The 22,789-nt window shown below is 42.8% G+C and overlaps 1 protein-coding gene across 5 annotated transcripts in view; it reads left to right on the forward strand.

The window, feature by feature from the left end:
• Window positions 1-22,789, forward strand: part of LOC120936832 (probable cation-transporting ATPase 13A5) — a 153,259-nt gene that overhangs the window by 69,631 nt on the left and 60,839 nt on the right. For all 5 annotated transcript variants that reach the window (XM_040349535.1, XM_040349534.1, XM_040349532.1 and 2 more), the window contains 5 exons: window positions 1,229-1,315; window positions 3,210-3,366; window positions 5,122-5,239; window positions 7,879-8,006; window positions 13,920-14,083. In XM_040349535.1, coding sequence (XP_040205469.1) covers window positions 1,229-1,315; window positions 3,210-3,366; window positions 5,122-5,239; window positions 7,879-8,006; window positions 13,920-14,083 — 654 coding nt within the window. The remainder of the gene's footprint in view (window positions 1-1,228; window positions 1,316-3,209; window positions 3,367-5,121; window positions 5,240-7,878; window positions 8,007-13,919; window positions 14,084-22,789) is intronic.

A 22,789-nucleotide genomic window follows, 5' to 3' on the forward strand; every position in this document is an offset into this window, starting at 1 on the left:
CGCAAGCTCATCTGAGGTGTGGGGTCTAAGTACTAACCAGAGCTCCAAATCTGGCAAACAGGAAGTGCAGAGACATGGTTTAAATTAGGAAGTTCATGGGAGGAGCAAATCGTTCACCAGAAGCAAGACACAAACAAGTTTGTCCAAAGAATCAGGCAGGGAGCACCTCAGTTGGCAAAGTGAGAAGAAAGATAGCTAGACACCACAGAGGTTCCAGGTTTAAATCCAGATCTTGAAAATGCTCCCCTGCTACCAAGATGGCCAGGTTTGTGAGGAAACCTCTATTGGAATATTTTTGTCAATCTGGGAGCGTGAACGTTCTCCTCAGGTTCCCAAGAATTTTCCTCTGGTCCATATCTTTCTCATTGAACCAGATGCTGTAATTTGTTCCCAAAGATCTTGGAATAAAGGATTCTTTCAACCAGAAATTCTCCTTCACCATATACATCAACAGGTGTAATAGAGACCAACATACTTGTCTAGAAGATAATCTCTTGGCAGAAGTAATTCATTATTTCTTTTTATGATCAGTGATAACAGGTATAGAATTATTAGCATCTTCCAGCAGATGACTCTATTCAGAAAAGGCTTCTTTAAAGCGGAGCTCCACCCTAAAGTGGAACTCCCGCTGATCGGAACCCTCTCCCCCTCCGGTGTCACATTTGACACCTTTCAGGGGGGAGGGGGGTGCAGATACCTGTCTAAAGACAGGTATTTGCACCCACTTCCGGCCACAAAGTCTCAGGCAGACTGCGGGCATGACGTCCCCTCCCCCCCGTTGTGTTCTGGGAAAACTCGGCTCCCATTACACAGCGGGAGCCAATCGGCAGGCGTAGCGCGACTCGCGCATGAGCCGCAGGGAACCGGGCAGTGAAGCCGGAGCGCTTCACTTCCTGGTTCCCTCACCGAGGATGGCGGGGGGGCAGCAGAGTGATGAGCTATCGCTCCTCCTCTGCTGCGGACGGCGCTGGACTCCAGGACAGGTAAGTGTCCTAATATTAAAAGTCAGCAGCTGCAGTATTTGTAGCTGCTGGCTATTAATATTTTTTTTTTTCAGCGGACATCCGCTTTAATTGCCAGTAGCTCTTTATTCCTCATGTCATAATTAATTTCAGATAAAGACATTCAATGAGAGAAATAAGCATAAGGATGAAGCTGCATTTTTTTTTTTTAGCTATAAAGTACCTGAAAGTAAATTTAATGTGTATGATCATTTTTTTGCTTGCAGTATTTACAGGACAGTAATGCAGAGACAAAAGAGGGGGAGGAATCAACCGAAAATATCATTATTAAACCAGGACCAGAAGCTAAAGAGGTACATCATTTAATCCCTTGCCTACTGGGGCAATTGTATAGAAAATACATATGTAAGGTTCTTCCCGGCGACGTCTGACCTTTGTTAGCGCTGCCGGGCTGACAAGGGGACGCTGATGCACATCTTTTGGTCCTGCCCCAGCTTGAGTCGATTCTGGCGAGTAATTTGCGAGGTGGCTCAGAAATTCACAGACCGCGATATCCCAGAAGACCCCGCGTTCTTTCTCCTGCATGCATCTAACATCCCAGAGAAAGTATACAAAAAATCCGTGATTAGGCACCTTTTGGATGCAGCCAAGGCCTGCATTCCGCTTCATTGGAAGGCTACACTCCCGCTGACAATTCCCCAGTGGATCGCGAAGGTGGAGGAGATAAAGCGCATGGAGGACCTTGTCCTCACAGCGCACGACAGACAGGAAACATTCACAAACACCTGGCAACTTCATATACTTGGCTGAGGGCCAAGCATTGAGGGAGCCCGCTGCTGATGTGTGAACATATACCTTTCAGGGTGTTCCCTCCCACCCCAGACCAACCGCATAACGGAGAGTAGGTCCACAAGTGAGGTAACTCCCCCCCCAGGGGGTGTCTGCGTATAGAAGGATTAACCCTGCAGCCCCCCCCTCTATCCTTGACCACTTTTTCTTTCTCTCTATTTTTAGCTCTGACTTTCTATCTTCTGGAATTTCCCACACACCAGTCCTGGGGGTTCTTCTGGATATAAAAAGAAAATGGAGGGGCCGGTTGCGCGGTCCGGACATCTTGCTATAAACCGACACAGGTCCGGGGCCCCCTTTGAGAACCGCCACAGGTTTCTTGTGGCGGCGGCCTTCGGGCACACTCCGGGGACACACGTGCCACTTGGCACTAGCGGCCTACGGTGGGTGCTTGACAGGAGGTTTGCAATGTTTTCTGTATGTTGTGTTTTGTTGTTGTGTAACTTATCTATTGCGTGTACTGTGTGTACTATTTTATCTTGTCAGCCTGCGCGGCCTTGTCCCTGTTTACAAATAAAAACATTTGAAAAGAAAATGCATATGTAATATACATTATATATTTTATGAAAGGGGAGACCCTATAGAATAAAATGCTGGGTGTTGAATTTTTTTTATGTCACACAAGTCGTTAACTCCAATGCAAAAGAAATACAGTGGAACCTCGGATTACGAGCATAAGCCGTTCCAGGAGAATGCTCGTAATCCAAAGTACTCGCATATCAAAGCCAGTCTCCCTATTGAAGTCAATGGAAATGAAATGGGATGCAATACCACATGCGGCCAGAGGCGGGGTGCGCCGAAGAGCCTCGGAAATGTTCGAAAAGGCCCGAGGACACTTCGGCTGACCTCGGTAAACCTCAGAAATACTTCCTACCCTAAATTTGCCAAGGTCAGCCGTGCTGTTCTCAGGCCTTTCCGTGCATTTCCAAACGGTGCCCACCTCTACACTCCCCTTGTCAACATGCATTTTTTTCCTGTGTATTCCTTACACTAAATTCTGCTATGATCACTAACATCCAGTAAAAATCCAGAAAAGTAACCACATGACTTCAGAAAAGGAGTGGGGGTGGGAATTAAAAAATAATGCCTGTCTCCAGGCTAGTGCATGAGATATGTAAAAAAAACTGTCACTCACAGCAAGGGGGCAGAACAGACTAAGGTTTTTCTCTGTAAGTCCATTTATTTCACTAAACAATAAAAGAGGATTGCTCAGAGCTGGATTAACTCTGTGTGGCAAGACTGGGCACAGATGATAGGAAATCTTATACTCTACATTGTGACATAAATAAAAAAGTATTGGCTTTAGATACATTTTAACATTTTTGTGTATGCCCATATTTGAACTGATGAAACGGCAAGAAATAATGGATTTTGTATGCATTCTTATTTTGAATATAGGTGCCAGTGGAAGGCATGGTCATTCTACACCAATTTCCTTTCTCATCTAGTCTACAGCGCATGTCTGTCATTGCTCGGGTCATGGGAAATGATGAACACTTAGTATTTATGAAGGGAGCTCCAGAAATGGTAGTTCAGTTCTGCAAATCTGAAACAGGTATGATTATCTGCAGCGTAAATTTAATAACACAAAAAATAGTAATATTATCTGAAGGTTTTCAAGTTCTTGATTTAGAAACAATTTAGCCTAATAAGCTGCCCAGAGAAATGAACTCTCCTGTTTTCTTAATTTGATTCAGATTTACAGTATTTGCCATTTATGAATGTTATAGTTAAATTTTTCATTGAAAATTAACACATTATTTTCTAAAATGGCACATCTGTTGTGACATAGAAATACTAAAGTTACAAATATGAGGCCAGATTCATAAAAGAGATACGATGGGGTATCTCCTGATACGCCGTCGTATCTCTGAGATACAATTGTCGTATCTATGCGGCTGATTCATAGAATCAGGTTACGCATAGATATCCCTAAGATCCGACAGGTGTAAGTGACTACACCGTCGGTCGGATCTTAGGCTGCAATTCTAGGCCGGCCGCTAGGTGGCGATTCCATTGCGGTCGGCGTAGAATATGCAAATGACTAGTTACGCCGATTCACGAACGTACGCTTTGCCCGTCGCTGTAAATTTACGTTGTTTCCGTAGAGATACGCGGCGTAAAACTAAACCTGCCCTCTAGGTGGTCTAGCCAATGTTAAGTATGGCCGTCGTTCCTGCGTCGAAATTTGAAATTTCACGTTGTTTGCGTAAGTCGTCCGTGAATGGCGCTGGACACCATTTACGTTAACGTCGAAACCAATGACGTCCTTGCGACGTCATTTAGCGCAATGCACGTCGGGAAATTTTAGGTGACGGAGCATGCGCAGTACGTTCGGCGCGGGAACGCGACTAATTTAAATGGTCCCCGCCCCATTTGATTAGGCGAGCTTGCGCCGAGCGGATTTACGCTACGCCGCCGCAAGTTTACAGGCAAGTGCTTTGTGAATCAAGCACTTGCCCGTAAAACTTTCGGCGGTGTAACGTAAATGTAATACGTTATGCCGCCGCAGCGTAGGGCGATTCTACCTGAATCTGGCCCATGGTTTTCTATGCTGTAGGAAAATATTAATTATTGGGAGTAATTTACTAAAGAAGTATGTTTTTTTAACTGGAACATCCAGCCATGTGCAGAGGAATGTTATAAAATTGGAATATCCTTTACGCTGGATAGGATGATTACGCTATATTTGGAAAGGTTAATATACCTTGCATTAGCTTTGTGACCATGTGACCATGCTACGACAGCAGTTTTTATGATGTTGAGACCTATGAACGTTTTTTTTTTATTATATAATTAGTAAGAGCACCTCTATTTTGGACTGTAAAATAATTAAACCATTGATTTAGAGAACATTGGTAAGGAAAACGTCCATATAATTGGAGCAGGATCAGATAATATTGCTGCAATTAAGCCAGCAAACGTTTAGCCTCTGGTGTAATATCCTTGTAAGAAATGATGTTACCAGTTAAACCTTGTGGTCAGTCACATAAAATGTGGCTTCTCATTACATAACATATACGGGGAGGGAGTCATGACATATTTGTAATAAAAGTTACCAAACAGTGTTATGAAATGAACAAACATTGGTTAAAAGTAAAATGGATAGGCTTAAATGAAAGCATTACATCTAACTTGTCCAATTTTAAGTGCACACATTTATTGATTTGCAAGACTAATATGTTCTTACATATAAAGCACTTTATTGGATGGAAGATTACAAAGCTATTAATACTTTATGAATGCACCAAAACAATTATCCTTCCTAAGCATAGAAGCAATCATGATACTTTTTTTTCTTCAAATACAGTTCCTCTTTGTTTTCTAAATGAACTTGAACATTATACTTTGCAAGGATTTCGAGTAATTGCATTGGCGTCTAAAATTTTAGAGGTAAATGGCGAAGATATTCTTCAGACCTTTGACAGGTAATTGCATAATTCTGTAAAATGAGACTAGAACATTTCATGCTTCCTGGCTATTGGCTGGCTTTTGCAGATCTCACTCCTGTATAATGACTGCAGCAAACATCTGTAACCCCTCACCTTTTATTATAACACTGCTAACAGGCAAGGAGTAAAAGTTCATACATCCTACAGCTCCCCTTATCTACACCAATGGCTTTGCATCTAATCCTCCAATTGTTTTTTGCTCATGTTTTTTCTAACCGTGAGAAGAACTACCGTATTTATCGGCACATAACACGCACAGGCGTATAACACGCACCTTCATTTTAAAAGAGAAGTTTCAGAAAAAAAACGTACATTTTAAATAAAGAACTTCAAAGCAAAATAAGGGTCAGTGCCCATCAATGCAGCCTGATCAATGCCCATTTCCAGCTTCACAATTGCCCATTAATGCAGCTTGATCAATGCCCACTCGTAGCCTCACAATTTCCCATCAATGCAGCTTGATCAATGCCCATCTGTAGCCTCACCATTTCCCATCAATGCAGCTTAATCAATGGCAATTTGTAGGTCTCAAAATTGCCCAGCAATGCAGCTTGATCAATGCCCATCTCCAGCATCACAATTGCCCATTAATGCAGCTTGATCAATGCCCATCCGCAGCCTCACAATTTCCCATCAATGCACCTTGATCAATGCCCATCTGTAGCCTCACCATTGCCCATCAATGCAGCTTAATCAGTGGCCACCTGTAACCTCACAATTGCCCATCAATGCAGCTTGATTAATGCCCATCTGCAGCCTCCCCATTGCAATGAATGCAGCCTGATCATTGTCCATCTCAGGGAGGGGGGTAGGATTAGCGCCGTCAGATTACATACAGCGAGAATCTCATGTTTACTCAGCGGCCTCTTTAATTCAAAATCTCGCCTCCTGGACTGGCTTTTATAATAGACAGAACACTGGTCCAATGCCGGCCAAGGATAAAGGACTTCCTACTATGAGGCCGCTGATTAAACAGGAGACTCTCACTGTAATCTGACGGCGCTCAAATTGCAGTATCGGCGTATAACACGCACACACTATTTGCAACCGATTTGCAGGGTGGAAAAGTGAGTGTTATATGCCAATAAATACAGTAATTATAATTATTCAATATAAGAAGTGTCTTACAGCTTAAGTGCAGAAATGTATTTACAGTTTAAAAAATAAAAAATAAATTATATTGGACAAGCTGTTATTATTTGGCCTATGTTATTTACAGACTATAGAACTGCATTTCTTGTAAGGCATAAATGTTAGAAATAATACCACCTGCTAAAGTATTAAAGATGCATGTCTTATTAAATGATCCTGTTCTGAAATGTCAGTGCGTTGCAGCTTTGATACAGATTTTAGAAACTGTGTTGATATAATCTTCTATTTTGTCTAAACAACCTCATTAAAGAGGACCTGAACTGTGATAGCTGTCCTCAAAAAAAGGCATGCAGAGTGCAAAGGACAAAAGCCTTGTACACACGGCCGGGAATCTCGTCGGGGAAAAAAACGTTTTTCCTGACGAGATTCCTGGCAAGCTTTTCTTGCAAAGCCGAGTGTACACACGGGACATTAAAAAAAAAACGCAGTTCTTTTGAATGGCAAGAACGCAGTGACATCATCAACACGACGAGCATGCGCTCGTCACATTCGATAGTGTCGCCGCCATCTTGCTTCACCCTACACTACCCTTGTAAGCTACCGCGCATGTGTCGAAGTCGAGCATGCACAAGCTTACAGGAGGACAGGTAAGCTTGTAGCCGCATACACACACACAGTTTTCTCGTCGGGAAACAGGCCGACGAGAATACCGACGAGAAAATAGAGAGCAGGTTCTCTATTTTTCATGTCGAGATTCCCGGCAGTTTTCTCAATGAGAGAACATACACATGACTGGTTTTCTCGTCAAAAAGCTCTGCTAGCAAAACCGGCCGTGTGTACGAGGCTTTAGTCACAAGTATTGCCTGTAGGATCCCTGCAGCTGCTCTTTTCTTCTTTATTGACTTACCATAAAGAGTTCCATGTTTTGTTTCTGTGTAGAGGTGACTATCTTGGTAGAGTAGAAGGGCCTTGCTTTACCATGTCAGAGCTGTCCTTTGATCACCAGAAATGTCTTGACTTGTAGAGTAAGGTTTAAATTAGGAGCAGGAGAAGTGCATAAAGCAAAGATCAGCACTGCAGGTCCTCAGATAAAGGTTCCTCTTCAGCAAGGAGAACACTAAGCAGCAAAGTAGTGGCATCACAAAATCTCACAGGAAATCCTATGAGTTTAGCTGTAGTAAGCAGTCATTCCCTAGTTAATCTCACACTGCAGATATAGAATTATGAGGCTCAAGGCACAACAGGGCCTATGCACAGGAAGTACACTGCTATTTATCAGAATTAATTCAAAACAAAGGGTGGAGTTTTTTTTTCCGGGGGAACTGTCTAGGAGACATTTCTAGATGTTCTATTAGATAGCAAATCTTACAATTTTGAGTTCAGGTCAACTTTAGGACATTAATTTATCAAGCTGAGGAATTATGTATCTATAATAGCAGGTTTGCCACAACACAAGAGTAATTTAGGAACCACCACTGATCTAAAGTATAACACTGAATTACACTGTCATTATTGTTTTGTAGTAGGGAGGATGTTGAATCAAATCTTATATTTCTTGGATTACTAATAATGGAAAATAAACTTAAACCTGAAACAAAACCTGTTTTGCAAGAGCTTAATACTGCCAGAATAAGGATCGTTATGATAACAGGTATGTATTTTATTTTTTTATGTAGATTTACATTTAACCACTTGACCTCCGCAAGTTTTACCCGTTCATGACCAGGCCTGTTTTAGGGATGCATGGCTGTGCGATGCTGTACACAAATAAAATTGTCCCTTTTTTCCCACAAATAGAGCTTTCTTTAGGTGTTATTTGATCTCCTCTGCATTTTAAAACTTTTTTCTCTATAAACCAAAAAAGACCGACAATTTTGAAAAATAAATAAGTATATATATATATATATATATATATATATATATATATATATATATATATTACTTTCTGCTATAAAACATATCATAACATAACATAAAAATCAATTTTTTCATAAATTTAGGTTCATGTATTCTGATACATATTTTTGGTAAAGAAAATCCCAATCGTCGTATATTGATTAGGAACAAGAAACAGATGCAGTGCTCACAGCAGGGGAACCACTATGTAAACCTGAAGTGGAATTCAAAGACGGGTGCTCTGGCTCGGATGTCCTCCAACCATTAGTAAAGCTTCAAATGAATGATATAGCCTAGCCGGTTTTTAATTAAACTGTGTGATGTGCTTTTACTAGGGGAAGAGATGGAGTTAAATTCCTGATTTGCAGGGACTCAAATTCCATCCCTACCCTTCTGTCAATATGGCGATCTGTCTTGTTTACATAGGCAGATCGCAGTTCTGGCTCTCTGTCTAGCGATTGGTGGGTGTCGGAGGACATCGTGTACCGTGCATCCTTCCCTATTTATTATTAGCATGCAGCAACAGCTCTAAAAGGAGGGGGAGTCTTTGTTCCCCCACAACCTGTTGGCTTGATCACTTGTTGCTACTTTTAATAAACGTTCACAAATTCACCTTGTGACTTACATTCACTGGATATCAGTGCTCTTTGAGCACTTGTTGTTTTGAAGAAGGGGGAGTCTTTGTTCCCCCAAAACACGTTGGCTTGATCACTTGTTTCTACTTACAGTTCACCTTCCAACTTGCATTCACTGGAAATCAGGCGCTTCTTTTTACCTACCTTTAAAAGTACATGCGGAGACGACCTTGAGCCGTACCCAGAGGTAGCAGCCCAAGCCCCCTAAAAAGGCTTACCGCCACCTACTTTTTAAGTTGGGCAGAAATAATTGGACGAGAAAAATTGAAAATTAAAATAAGGAGACACTCACATTGCCACGTCCATAAATTTAGAGAGGGAACAGAGAAAAGGGTACTCAAAAAGTCACCATAGGTCGGACTTTAGAGACATAGAAAACAATGGAGAAATACATAAAAATAAAAATGTTATTGAAAAAAGTACATAGTATAATCAAAAGTGTTTAAAATGTATTAAAATCATATAAAATTGTACAATTTGGACAGTGACCCCTTGTGTATCAACGTGTTTTACCATTAGGCTTCTACAGGATATGATCAAGGTTCAAAGAAGTAACAAAAAGAGAGAACGAGTCTCACTACCTGGAATGAGATATAACCGAATTACACATCCAATAAATAGCACATACCATCAAATAATAAAAAAAAAAGCATATACTAGTCTGTCCTGTGGAAAAAAACAGTTGGCACATGGAGACATAAATGAACCAGAGGATACCTTATAGTGGACTAGGTCTCATTTGAAAAAGTCCAATGGCCGAAGCGTTTTCCGCCAAAACAATATCCAATATATGAAGTTCCAAAAGAATGCAGAAAGATGATCAGCAAGCGGTTAATTCTGGTAGAATATATAGAACGAATTACCCATATAGTTCAAAAGCAGATGAAAACCAAGGAGAGTGGGAGGACATTTGAGAAAAATACAAATTTATATACCTACTCGCACTGAAATTAGAAAATTACTGAACAGGGGCATAAGAACGTCTAATATATATAACATCATACAAAGGACCATATCAAAAGATCAGAGATCCAAAGATGGACTGCCAACCCAAAGCTTCTAAGTGCTGATGGGGTATTGTATAACCCAGCTGCATACTTTGCCCATAGAGGAATGATCTACAAAAACATAGCATAAAAATAGAGACAATCTTAGGAGTAAAACCTATCAAAAAGAGAGCACATCGCAGCAACGACGTGGGTCCAAGGGAGCCGTGCACGGCGCGTGAGCTGGACACAGCACGGCCCGCACATGCACACCAAAGCAATGGGGAAAAAGCATTGCTGCACACACGGCACTCACCAGCAGCCTCCCGTCTCCAGTGGTCAAAGAGTGCAATTGCAGCTTAAGAAAAAATTGTGAGGGGGGAAAAGAGTAATAAAGAAAATGAGTGGAATAATGGAAAACTATATATATATATAGAAGGGCCATCAATGGATCATAGATGTCAACAGTGCCAAAAATAAATCCAAAGGACAGAGAGCATAAACTGAGATGAAAAATATATATGAACACTTGTTATACCTTCCAATATAGAAATTACATTAATGAAAGCACATTGTTTAGGAGATCAGTGAGGTAATGAACAATATAATGTTTAACATTCATAATGAAAAAAGTAATATAATACATTACTGTAGTTATGAAATCTTAGGACAAGATCACTGTGAAAAAAGGTAGAGGTAGAGAGTTGTAAAATATAACTCGCAGGATATTGAGATGATATTCAACAACTGGAAAAACTGAGAAAAAATGAAAAAGTAAAAAAGAACATAAAGAAAAGCAAAAAAGAGGAGAAAAAAGATGGGAAACTGGGAAGGGAAACGTGAAGGAAAAGGGGGAGGGAAGAGGGCAGAATGTGAAGGGGGGGAAAGAGAGGGGAAGAGAGGAGAGGGGGAGGGGAAAAGAAGGGGCAATGAAAGAAGGAGAGAAGGAAAGAAAGAAATAACAAAAAGGGGATGCAAATGAAAATACAAGAGGAAAAAAGGGGAGGTAGCTTGGGTATAAACAAATACAGATAGTAGGGGTCTATCCCCCCCCCTCTCTTACTCCTAAGATTGTCTCTATTTTGATGCTATGGTTTTGTAGATCATTCCTCTATGGGCAAAGTGTGCAGCTGGGTTATACAATACCCCATCAGCACTTAGGAGCTCTGCGTTGGCAGTCCCTCTTTGGATCTCGGATCTTTTGATATGGTCCTTTGTATGATGTTCATGGGCGTCCGCTCCATAGGGCAAGGGAGGGCGTTCGCCCCCCCCTGGAGCCGCGGCCGCCTCTCGCACATCGCTGGTCCAGGGCCGCCTGCGCCGCGATTGTCACTGTCTCTGTGAGTGGCATGTCATGTGTCTGTGCGCTCTTGTTGTCTGCACAGTCCTGCACTTGTTCCGCTCCGCTCCCGCCCCTGTTTGCCGCCAGCCAATAGATGATCGCGCTCCTTCTAACTTTACAGCCCCGCCCGGCGCTCGTCCTGGCGGCGTGACGTCATTCACGCGGGAGGGGATCATCGTGGAATGGATGGAAGGAGCAACAAACTGCTCTACTGCCTGCACCAAGAGGAGCCAGCGCTGCTGTTTAGGCAAGTTCAGCACTAGGCTAGCACACACTTGGCTGGAATAATAACACAATCACAATTTCACATAGCTAATCGTGTATGTACTAGGTCCATTGGGAGTTAGCATTGGTGCAAATAGATAAAACTTCAAGCTTTTAGGATGTAGACAGATGTGTATACAGATGTTTGCCAGTTCACTTATTGAAAACCTGTTCTGTAAATGTTTTTAGGCTTCTAGTGTGTTGAGCCTCTGAGGCCTTTCTCCTTCTGAAAATTCATCAGTGACCAGTAAAATCATTATTTTGAGGGGGGTATGTGAATATGAAGACTGTGATCTTTATAATATGCAGCGTGGGGGGGGGCGGTAAATGTCCTGCACTGGTCATGGTAACTTATGTATTAATGTCCTGTGCACTGTGCAGGACATTTACCCCCCTCCCCCCGCCGCTATGCTGCATATTAAAAAAAATCACAGACAGTCATCAAAGTTAATAATCTTCAGACTGCATCATTCTGTATGCAGTCTGAAGATTATTAACTGTGATGACTGTCTGTGATTTTTTTAATATTCAGCATGACGGCGGGGGGGGAGGGGGGTAAATGTCCTACACAGTTGCACTGGTCATAGTAACTCATGTATTAATGTCCTGCACTGTGCAGGACATTAATACATGAGTTACCATGACCAGTGCAACTGTGTAGGACATTTACCCCCCTCCCCCCGCCGTCATGCTGAATATTAAAAAAATCACAGACAGTCATCACATTCACAGTTAATAATCTTCAGACTGCATGCATGCAGTCTGAAGATTAACAGTGATGACTTTCTGTGATTTTTTTAATATGCAGCATGGAGGGGGGGGAGGAGGGTAAATGTCCTACACAGTGCAGGGTGCTGTGTAATGTAAGGGGTCCAGTGATGCAGGGTGCTGTGTAATGTAAGGGGTCCAGTGATGCAGGGTGCTGTGTAATGTAAAGGGGTCCGGTGATGCAGGGTGCTGTGTAATGTAAAGGGGTCCGGTGATGCAGGGTGCAGTGTAATGTAAGGGGTCCAGTGATGCAGGGTGCTGTGTAATGTAAGGGGTCCAGTGATGCAGGGTGCTGTGTAATGTAAGGGGTCCAGTGATGCAGGGTGCTGTGTAATGTAAGGGGTCCAGTGATGCAGGGTGCTGTGTAATGTAAAGGGGTCCGGTGATGCAGGGTGCAGTGTAATGTAAGGGGTCCAGTGATGCAGGGTGCTGTGTAATGTAAAGGGGTCCAGTGATGCAGGGTGCTGTGTAATGTAAGGGGTCCAGTGATGCAGGGTGCTGTGTAATGTAAGGGGTCCAGTGATGCAGGGTGCTGTGTAATGTAAAGGGGTCCAGTGATGCAGGGTGCTGTGTAATGTAAAGGGGTCCAGTGATGCAGGAGGGGGGACACGTTTAATCCCCACTAGCGGTCGAAGAAAGGGTTAAATGCGACTGTATCGCTGCTGTCGAAGCGCCCCCCCCTGAAAAAATTTCAGCGGACGCCCATGATGATGTTATATATATTAGACGTTCTTATGCCCCTGTTCAGTAATTTTCTAATTTCAGTGCGAGTAGGTATATACATTTGTATTTTTCTCAAATGTCCTCCCACTCTCCTTGGTTCTCATCTGCTTTTGAACTATATGGGTGATTCTTTCTATATTTTATACCAGAATTAGCTGCTTGCTGATCATCTTTCTGCAGTCTTTTGGAACTTCTCCGTATATTGGATATTGTTTGGCCGTTGGACTTTTTCAAACGAGACCTAGTCCACTATAAGGTATCCTCTGGTTCATTTATGTCTCCATATGCCAATTGTTTTTTTTCCATAGGACAGACTAGTATATGCTTTTTATTTATTTTATTTGATGTTATGTGCTATTTATCAGATGTGTAATTCGATTATATCTCGTTCCAGACAGTGAGACTCGTTCTGTCTTTTTATTACTTCTTTGAACCTTGATCGAATTCTGAAGAAGCCTAACGGTGAAACACGTTGATGCAGAAGGGCTCACTGTACAAATTGTATCATTTTATATGATTTTTATACATTTTGAACACTTTTGATTATACTATGCACTTTTTTCAATACTATGCACTTTTTTCAATAACATTTAATTTTTTTGTATCTTTCCATTGTTTTCTATGCCTCTAAAGTCCGGTCTATGGTGACTCTTTGAGTACCCTTTTCCCTGTTCCCTACGACTGATTGAGTCATCCACGATCTACAACCCTAAAGAACACTTATTGGCAGAATTTTTAATTGCATACTCATTAGATATGTATTTAGCATTTTAGTTGGGTAAAGTTATTTGGGTATTCATAAACAAGTAGTGTATGCTGACTTAATACAGGATACCTGTGAAAATTGACTGATGTATTTATATATTTTCAATGGTATTTTAAAAATGGAAAGTTGTCTACCATAATAAACGTTCTTCTTTTTTTACTGTCCCTTTTTGTTTGGTACTCAGGAGATAACCTTCAGACTGCCTGCACTGTTGGCAAATCTTCAGGGATGATTCCCTGTGGCAGCAGCTTAATTGTAATAGAAGCCAAAGCTCCCGAAGGATGTTGTCCTGCATCAGTCACCTGGCAAACAATGAAAGATAATAAAGAAGATGAACTTGGATCACAAGTATGTAGGCCCCAAAAAGATTTATTTATGAAAATAAATGTATCGGGTTTGAATTATGAGTACAGCATATTCATTTTACAAAGTGAATTCTTAACCCCCCTGGCGGTATCCCCGAGCGTGACTCGGGGTGGGTTTTTTCTGCTGCAATCGGTATCCCCAAGTCACGCTCGGGGTAGACATGCAGAGCCTGCAGCGTGTGCTGGCTTACCTTGTCCTGGATCCAGCGATGTCACCGCGCTGTGTGAGCGAGCGAGACCTCGCTCGATTCACACAGCGTCCTCCTGTGCCGCCGATCTCCGTTCCCTGCGACGTTATGATGCACGGGAGTGGAGATCGGCGCCAAATTCAAAAAGGTAAACAAACACAGTACATACAGTATACTGTAATCTTATAGATTACAGTACTGTATGTAAAAAAAACACACCCCCCTTGTCCCTAGTGGTCTGCCCAGTGCCCTACATGTCATTTTATATAATAAAAACGGTTCTTTCTCCCTGCAAACTGTAGATTGTCCGTAGCAACCAAAAGTGTCCCTTTATGTCAAAAATGGTTTTAGATCAGCTAAAAAAACAGCGATAATAAATTATAATCACTTGCAGAATTGTGCGATAGCGATTTGTGGGGAAATTCGTCATAAAAAAAAATAAATAATGACAGCAACAATTCTGCAACTGAGAAAATTTCTGTGTTTTTGATTTGATTACATTATTGAATAATTTTTATTAGAATTATATTATTATTTGTTATAATTATTTATAATTATTTATTATATTATAATTTATAATTTTGTTTTTAAAAAAATGTCATACCCGGGATGCCTATTAGATTCTTGTTTGGTCAGATTTAAGTGAGTTATTCCTAAGAATTGCAGGCCTACAGTACAAATCACCAAATTTCCTTGCAAATAATTGTACCGCTTTTGGTACGTAATTCCAGACAGAATCATACCGCCAGGGAGGTTAAACTACTGTAGTTTAGTAAGTAAGTTTAAATGTAAAGCGTTTGTTACCCTAAAAAATAGGATTTACTTACCTGTAAAATCCTTTTCTTGGAGTACATCACAGGACACAGAGCAACCTTAATAATGACTATATGGGTTATACGCCACCTATAGGTGGATGGACACAGGCAGATAGTCAATTAACTTGCAAATCCAATGAAAATAGTTAACTTGGATGCCTCCTGCCCATCCTGGGCTCTACTGGCAGCACAAACCAGGATTCCTGACCTGTACCAACAAATCGAGTAATTCTGACCACCAGAACTACCTCCAGACTATGCAGTGATCTAACTTCTGCCAACTGAGGATCAGAAAGAAGGAAAGACATTGTCTTGATTTAAGTGAAAACTAGACACCATTCTAGGCAAAAAATGGATGAGGACGCAACATCACCTTATCATGAGCAACGGCTCCTTGCATGAAAGAACCGGAAACTCTGACACTCCATATAGTGAAGTGATAGCCAAAGAAGCCACTTTACGAGATAAAGGACCAACAAAACCCCCCGATGGGTTCAAAAGGTGGCCTCTGCAAGGACAGTCAAGATCAAATTCAAGTCCCAAGGACACAAGAATGGTCTGACAGGCGGGACTGTCTACTTTACACGCTGTATGAAGTATGAAGCAAGGAGTGAGAAACAATGGCCTCTGGAAAAAATGTATAGGGACGAAACCTCACCCTTAATGGTACTTAAATCCTATCTCCTTTCCCTTACCGATTGGACAAAGAAAAAGAAAATCTCCCACTCACATATTTATGCGGGTGTCACTTACTGGCTTCACCCCAGGCAAAAAAAAATATTTCCAAGTCCTGTAATTGAAGTTCCCCAAAGCTGGCTTCCAGGGGCTAAACAGTGCTGAGTCACAGGACTCAAGACCATTAGGTCACGCTGGACTGGGAGTGTCCCAGAAGCGACCCCCGTCAGACTCGCTATGTTAGTATGCCAAGCCCTCCAGGGCAAGTTCGGCTAACATTATTGCATTGAACTGGATCACCCCAAAATTGCTGGAGAAGCGAAGCAGAACCAGACATACCTCTTACAGAGTTAATATTCGAGGTGGGTGTCTTCACAGAGACTGAAGCAGCAGGAATGGCCTGCAATACTGGTTGTACTGGAACAGCCACAGTGGAAAAATTCCAGGTGAGCAGAAACGTCTGTAATGCTATGGCAAACTGATCCATGCATTGATCCTGCTCATTCAATCTGGAAAAAATATTACCACTAAGTGAATTGCCTGCATCTTCGGAATTCATGGTCTTTGCCTACTGTCAGAGACCATGAATCAGATGGAGACACAAAATGCAGTAAAAATTACACCTTTTAATATAGTGGTAAAAATGGTGCAAATAGTAAACGTAGTCAAAACATAGCCAGGGTTCGGTAATCAAAGCGGGTAGTCAGTGCAAGCCAGTAAATCTAGAAGCCAGAGATCTGCATAGGCGGAAACAGCAAACAGGTTCAGGAACCAGAAGGAATGTCAGCCAGGCAAGTCTTTAACAGGAACACAGCAGAGAATCTTCAAATATGTTTACCAGGGACAAAGGCATGGGAGATATGAATCAGGCAGGTTAAATAGCCAGAAGGGTCTGGGTGACGAGCAGGAAATGATCACCAGGTGAGGCACTGAGGAACCGACAGCTGAGCCCAGCCCTGACACATAACTGCTAAGCCCAGACACCATGGTCAGTTTACATGCCTATTGCTGAAATAGCAGTGTTATTTTCAGGCACTCACCTGTCTCCCTTAATGCAATGTGCCCAGTGTATCTGTTTTATTTAAAATGTTGTTCTATACTGTATTTCCGAGCGCCACTAGACGCTCATGTGACCGGCGACCTCTCTCCTCCTTCCGACTGACGTCAGCGGGGGATTCTCGGCCCCTCCCACAGTACCTATCAGATTGGAAGAGGGAGCAGCACTTGGAAATACAGTATAGTATGGAATTTTTTGAATAAAGCAGATACACTGGGCACATTGCATTAATGAAGACAGGTAAGTGCCTGAAACAAACACAGTGGGGTTACAGACACTTTAAACTCTATTGACTTCAATCCTCCAATCATGCAAAATCCTGTTTATGATTATTTTTCTTTGCACACGAATAAGTATGCTTTGCAAAGTGATGACACTTCACCTCATTTACAAAGCTAAGTAAAATTCACTTTAAAAAATTAACATTAGATTTGAAAAGTGAATCAACCTCAACGTGTTGACATACTGTAACAGTTAAAATGAGAATGACACATCTGAATGAGTCATGGGCTGTCCAGCTGATGTCTTGTCTTTACTATTAGTATTGTTACTGATTTAAAACATGCTTTCAGCCAGTTAAGTTGGAACCTTTGATCTCCATACATGTTCTAGGTGATTTTATTGTCTTCAGTCAAATAAATGAAAAGCTGGACTTTGCTGCTAGATGTTTGACGTAGTCAGAGATCAAATTAACTCACAGATATTTTCTCTGTTGGACAGATTGAAAAGTTTGGGGAGACTGGAACCTTGGTTATAAGTTTGGGAACACAAATTGTATTTGTTAGAGCTTTTGTGGTGAAAGCTTTTGTCCGTGAAGGCATATTCATGTCCCTCTGATTCATACTATTTCATATAGACAAGGTCTTTGGTACTAATACTTTACTCCCTTGTGTCTCCAGACTTCAATACTTCTACCAGGATATCATAGCATGCACCATTAGCTCTTGAACTTTAAATTGCCTGAACTTCTGCACCCCATCTCTTTAGTCTAAATTCATTCTAGTTGGATGATGATATTGTAGCAAATTCATGCTCTAAGGTCATTGCTCAATATTGGCTGGTCAGTGTTCAGGCCTGAGTCAGTTCATTAAATGGCAAACCTTTATGACACCTTTCACACTGAGAGCGTATTGCAGGCGCTATAGCTTTAAATGCGCCCGCTAGCGGCCGGAATGCGCCGCAAATCCGGCTATAGCGTCAGTGGTAAAAATATCGGCATTTTACCGCCGACGCTATGGGCGGCTCAGTGTGAAAGGGGTCTCAGTGACAATCTATGGTTCTTTCATGGCCACAATAGGTACCATCAAACTTTAGGTACCGTGTTTCCCCGAAAGTAAGACTGGTCTTATATTAATTTTGTCCACAAAAAACACACTAGGGCTTACTTTCGGGGGAGGGCTTATTTATTTACGAATGTACACATTTTACAAAGATTCTGTGTCCCCCAGTTACCCCCCTCAACTGTCAGGTCAGAAGTCATTATGGGCGGCATCAGGGATGACGTGGTGCACGTGAAGCACGCACGTCGGAGGGAGGAGCTGCAAGCGCCACGGATCTGACCCAGGAAAGGCTGCGAGGGATGGAGGGACCTAGACCCGGAGGTGTTCCAGCGACGGCGGATGCGTCGCAGGGAAGGCGGTCACCGAGCGGTTAGTCCGTCCACCCCGTAGACCACACCGACTCCCTCCGCTCTCCGGGAATCTTTCATCCTCCGGCCCCCCCCCCCCCGTCCCCCCCCGGCAGCAGGTGAAGCTTAACATGAGGGAATAGCTGGGAGGCTTCCCTCCGGGGCACGCTGGTTGCCCGCCCGCCCCCCCCTCCTTGCTCGGATCAATCCCTGGAAATTTCTGTACCAGGAGGAAAAAGGAAGGGGGAAAATCAAATTTTCTTTTGCAAGAAGATCAGCGAATGAGGTAACATTAACCCTTTTTTTATTGGTAAAAGATCTTAGGATTGCAGTGTGTGGATTTGGAGACCTAGTCCAAGCAGCGGAGACAGGGTGAGAAAGTGGAGCTTATCCATTCATTTTTTTGTGTTATACTTCAAACGTTATAAAGGTGCCTTGCAAAAATGTGTTTTTTTTTTTTTTATCCCTTCTCAATATATTCACTAAGAGTTTAAACACTGATGGTCTACAATCACAGCTCTGTTTGATATGGACTTTAATATGGACACTTAGTGGATAAATATCAGACACCTTGGAGTCACTGTACCTACCTCTGGAAAAAAAAAAATATATAGGTGAATTAGGGAGGGGGGTTCTGTATTGGAAACAGCTGGCAAACATCAGAGGCATACACTAAATACACTAAATATGCATTACTCTATTGATTAAGTTTGGCTGTCTACCCAAAACAACAGAATAAGGAAAAGTAAATTTGCCATACTCAAGAAGTATAAGCATGTATGGCCTATAGGTTTTTATACTACACGCACTGTAGGAACCACCACTGAGGTACAGCTGGCAAGTACCAGTCACCTAAGAGTCACTTTACTTACCTCCGCAGAGCTTAGTGGAATTGCTGGGGGACTTGACCGGAATACTAGAGACAACGTCAGAGAATTTTTACCCCCCTACCGGTACCTGGCCCGGAGTGTTGGATGGACGTGTTAGAAAGTCTTCGGGGCATTTAGAAACCCAGTAGCAGAGGTAAACAACAGGGCGCAACAGCCCAATTGGTTTCGAGGTCGCTGGCTATCACAGAGGGGGAAGGGAAGGGGCGTATAAGAGAGGAAAGAAGAGGAAAGAAAAAAGGAAATAAGCGGCATATAAGGGGGAGGTATAAGGGGGAGGTGGAGATACAGCCCCCCTACTCGGCCCGATGTGGCTGGAAGATTGCTGGACCCCCATTGCAGATGCCCCCCCAAGAAGACTGGTTTAAACGGGGGTGGTTTCACCTTTGAGGTAAAGCGTACGCAACCCTTCTCCTATGAGTTTACCCTAACGCATGGGGTAATTTATAGAAATATTCAACTTTTAAGGTGGTCCGGAAATACCCGGCGCAAAACATCCTTTCTTTTCTTCCTTTTTTTTCAAACTGGGGAAACGCATCAGACAGACCAAAAAATATAATATGAACAGGTCAACTAGGGGGGCGGCCCCGAAAATCCCTAAAGAGACTTCCTCTACAAGCACGATTAGACACTATATGACCCCGGACGGGAGTACCAAGAGCCCAGGTCAGATAAAAAAAGTGGAAAAAACGGGGACAATGAAAAAGGGAGCGGGGGAGGTGGCCACCCCAATTGCTGACATTTCAATTGAATCCGAACCCGTAGCCAGTCAAATGCACGACATTAGCCGGGAGTCCCACGTTCCCACCATGGGAGAAATGGAGGCCATGTTAAAGAGGTTGGAGAATGTAATAAGAGAGGAAATCGGCACATTAAGAACGGACTTACACCACGTGTTAGAACGAGTAGAGGAAGCCGAGAAAAAGATTGAAAAGCAGGACCTAGACCTCATTGAAATAAAAAACCAACATCGGTCGTTGAAACAAAACCAGAGGTGGTTGCAATATCGATTAGAAGATCAAGAGAACCATAACAGAAGGCAAAACTTAAGAATACGTTCTATTAAGGAGGAGAAGGGTGAAGATTTGAGAAAAATTCTCAATGACCTGTTCCTCCCCCTCCTCGAAAAAGCTTCGGAAGGACCCCTCAAATTTGAACGGGTCCATAGGGTGGGAAAGATCAGAGAGGGACGTGGCAATTGGCACAGGGATATTATTGCAAGGTTCAGACACTTTGAACATAAAGAGGTGATCTGGCGAAAACTGAGAAAAAAGCCGCCGCTATCCTATGCTGGGACTGAGATCCAGATCTTCACGGATCTGGCCTGGGAAACCCTGGCCAGAAGAAGACACCAAAAACCCTTATTGGAACAGATGCGTTTATTTAATATAAATTACCAGTGGGGATTCCCGGCCTGTTTGATAGGCCACAAGGAAGGGGTGTCAGCAAAATTAATATTTCCCGAGGACCTGGCGGGGTTTTGCCGTAAATTCGATATGCCTGTGGTGGACTTACCCGGATGGGTGGAATAGTTAACGGAAAGGTGCATGACCCCTAGGGGGGTCCCGGGGGATAGGACCCGGGGGATATGATCCGGTATTGGGGGGATGTGGCGAGGGAGGGGGGGGAGGATTGGAGGGAGGAGGGGGGAGGGCAGATCTGTTACCCCCACCCACTTAAGATCAAGTCCCCGGAACTTCTGGGGGAAAAAAGGGTGGGAGGGGCGTGGAGGAGCTCCACCTCAGCCATAAGAACCGACGGGTAGGGGGTACCAAGGATCCCTACGGTTCAGAGGCGATGATTTGGCCTGGGCAGGGGGGGAGGGAGAGAGGAGGGGGGGGGGGGGGTGGAAGGGGAAGGGAAAAGGGAACTTGGCTCCCAAGGAATCTCATGGACAGTTCATTATGAAATGATCTAGTTATAGAACAATGACTGAAGTAAAATTTTTATCTTACAATGTGAAGGGTTTGAATTCAGCTGTTAAAAGACTCAAGGTCCTAGCTGAGATTGAACAACTTAGAGCGGATGTCGTGTTTATTCAGGAATCCCACTTAACCATAGATGCGAACATCAAGCTTTTTTCCCCAGCATATCCCACTTGGTATTATGGGGATTCTATCTCGAAACGCGCTAGGGGCGTAGCAATTGGGTTCACAAGGGGGTTTGGATTCACCCTAGAGGCAAGGATGACAGACCCAGAAGGGAGATTTATATTCCTTAGGGTAAGGATTGACAACATTGTCTATACCTTAGCAAATATTTATGCCCCAAATGTTCATCAAACCCAATATTTGGGGAAAATCCTGGGAAAGTTAAATGATTTCGCCGAGGGATATACAATCCTGATGGGTGACTTAAATTTCGTCCTGGATCCGAAAGAAGATAGTACGTTCCGTGGGAGGGAGACAAAAAATGGGCTTTTACAAAGAATTAAACAAAAGATTCATGACCACCAACTAGTCGATGCCTGGCGGATTTTCCATCCCAAGGAACATGACTACACGTTTTACTCCCCCCCCCACGGAACATACTCCAGAATCGACTACATCTTGGCGGACCACAGGCTTCTGGACTCTATAACGGAAACGGACATAGGAATTATGACGGTGTCGGACCACACACCAATTTCTATGATAATTAAACTGTCTACACAAAAGAGACAGAGGCCGGTGTGGCGCCTGGATGATAGCCTGATACGCGATGAAGGAGGGGCAAGTAGGGTGGAGGAGGAATTAAAACAATTTTTCCACATCAACGATACAGAAGGGATAACTAGCGCAACCCTTTGGGAGACACACAAAGCCTACATCAGAGGAATTCTAATTGCGGAGGGCGTTAAAAAAAAAAAAGAGATGAAAAGTAAAGCAAACACCCTGACTAAAGAGATAGAGACCCTAGAACGCGAACATAAAGCGCAGGGATTAAAAGAAACATACCTGAATTTAACTATAAAGAGAGACGCTCTCAAGGAGATCATGGAACAGGAAGCGAGGAATAAACTTAACTGTATCTCCAAAGAGAGATACTTATGGGGTAACAAACCAAGTAAGCTACTAGCTAAAATGGCTCAAAAAAAGAAAGCTAGAAACTACATCGAAAAAATTAAAAGGAAAGACGGGAACATGGTTTATGCAAATAGAGAAATCGCGGATACATTTAAAAATTATTACGAGGAACTCTATACATTAAAAAATCCAGGGTGGCAGGCAGGGGAAAGGGAGGGGAAGATCCGAGATTTCCTAGACAGGGCAGGACTTCCTAGTTTAGGGGAGATGGAAAGTTTAAATATGGACCGCCCCATAACTGAAGAAGAAATAAAAGTAGCTTTAAATACCACCACGGGCGGTAAAAGCCCGGGGCCGGATGGGTTTTCCTCCCTGTATTATAAGAGATTTAGCAACATTTTGATTCCGAGGATGTGCAAATATTTCAATGGGCTA

Source organism: Rana temporaria, chromosome 4, assembly GCF_905171775.1.
Source record: "Rana temporaria chromosome 4, aRanTem1.1, whole genome shotgun sequence".
NCBI classification, from domain to species: domain Eukaryota; kingdom Metazoa; phylum Chordata; class Amphibia; order Anura; family Ranidae; genus Rana; species Rana temporaria.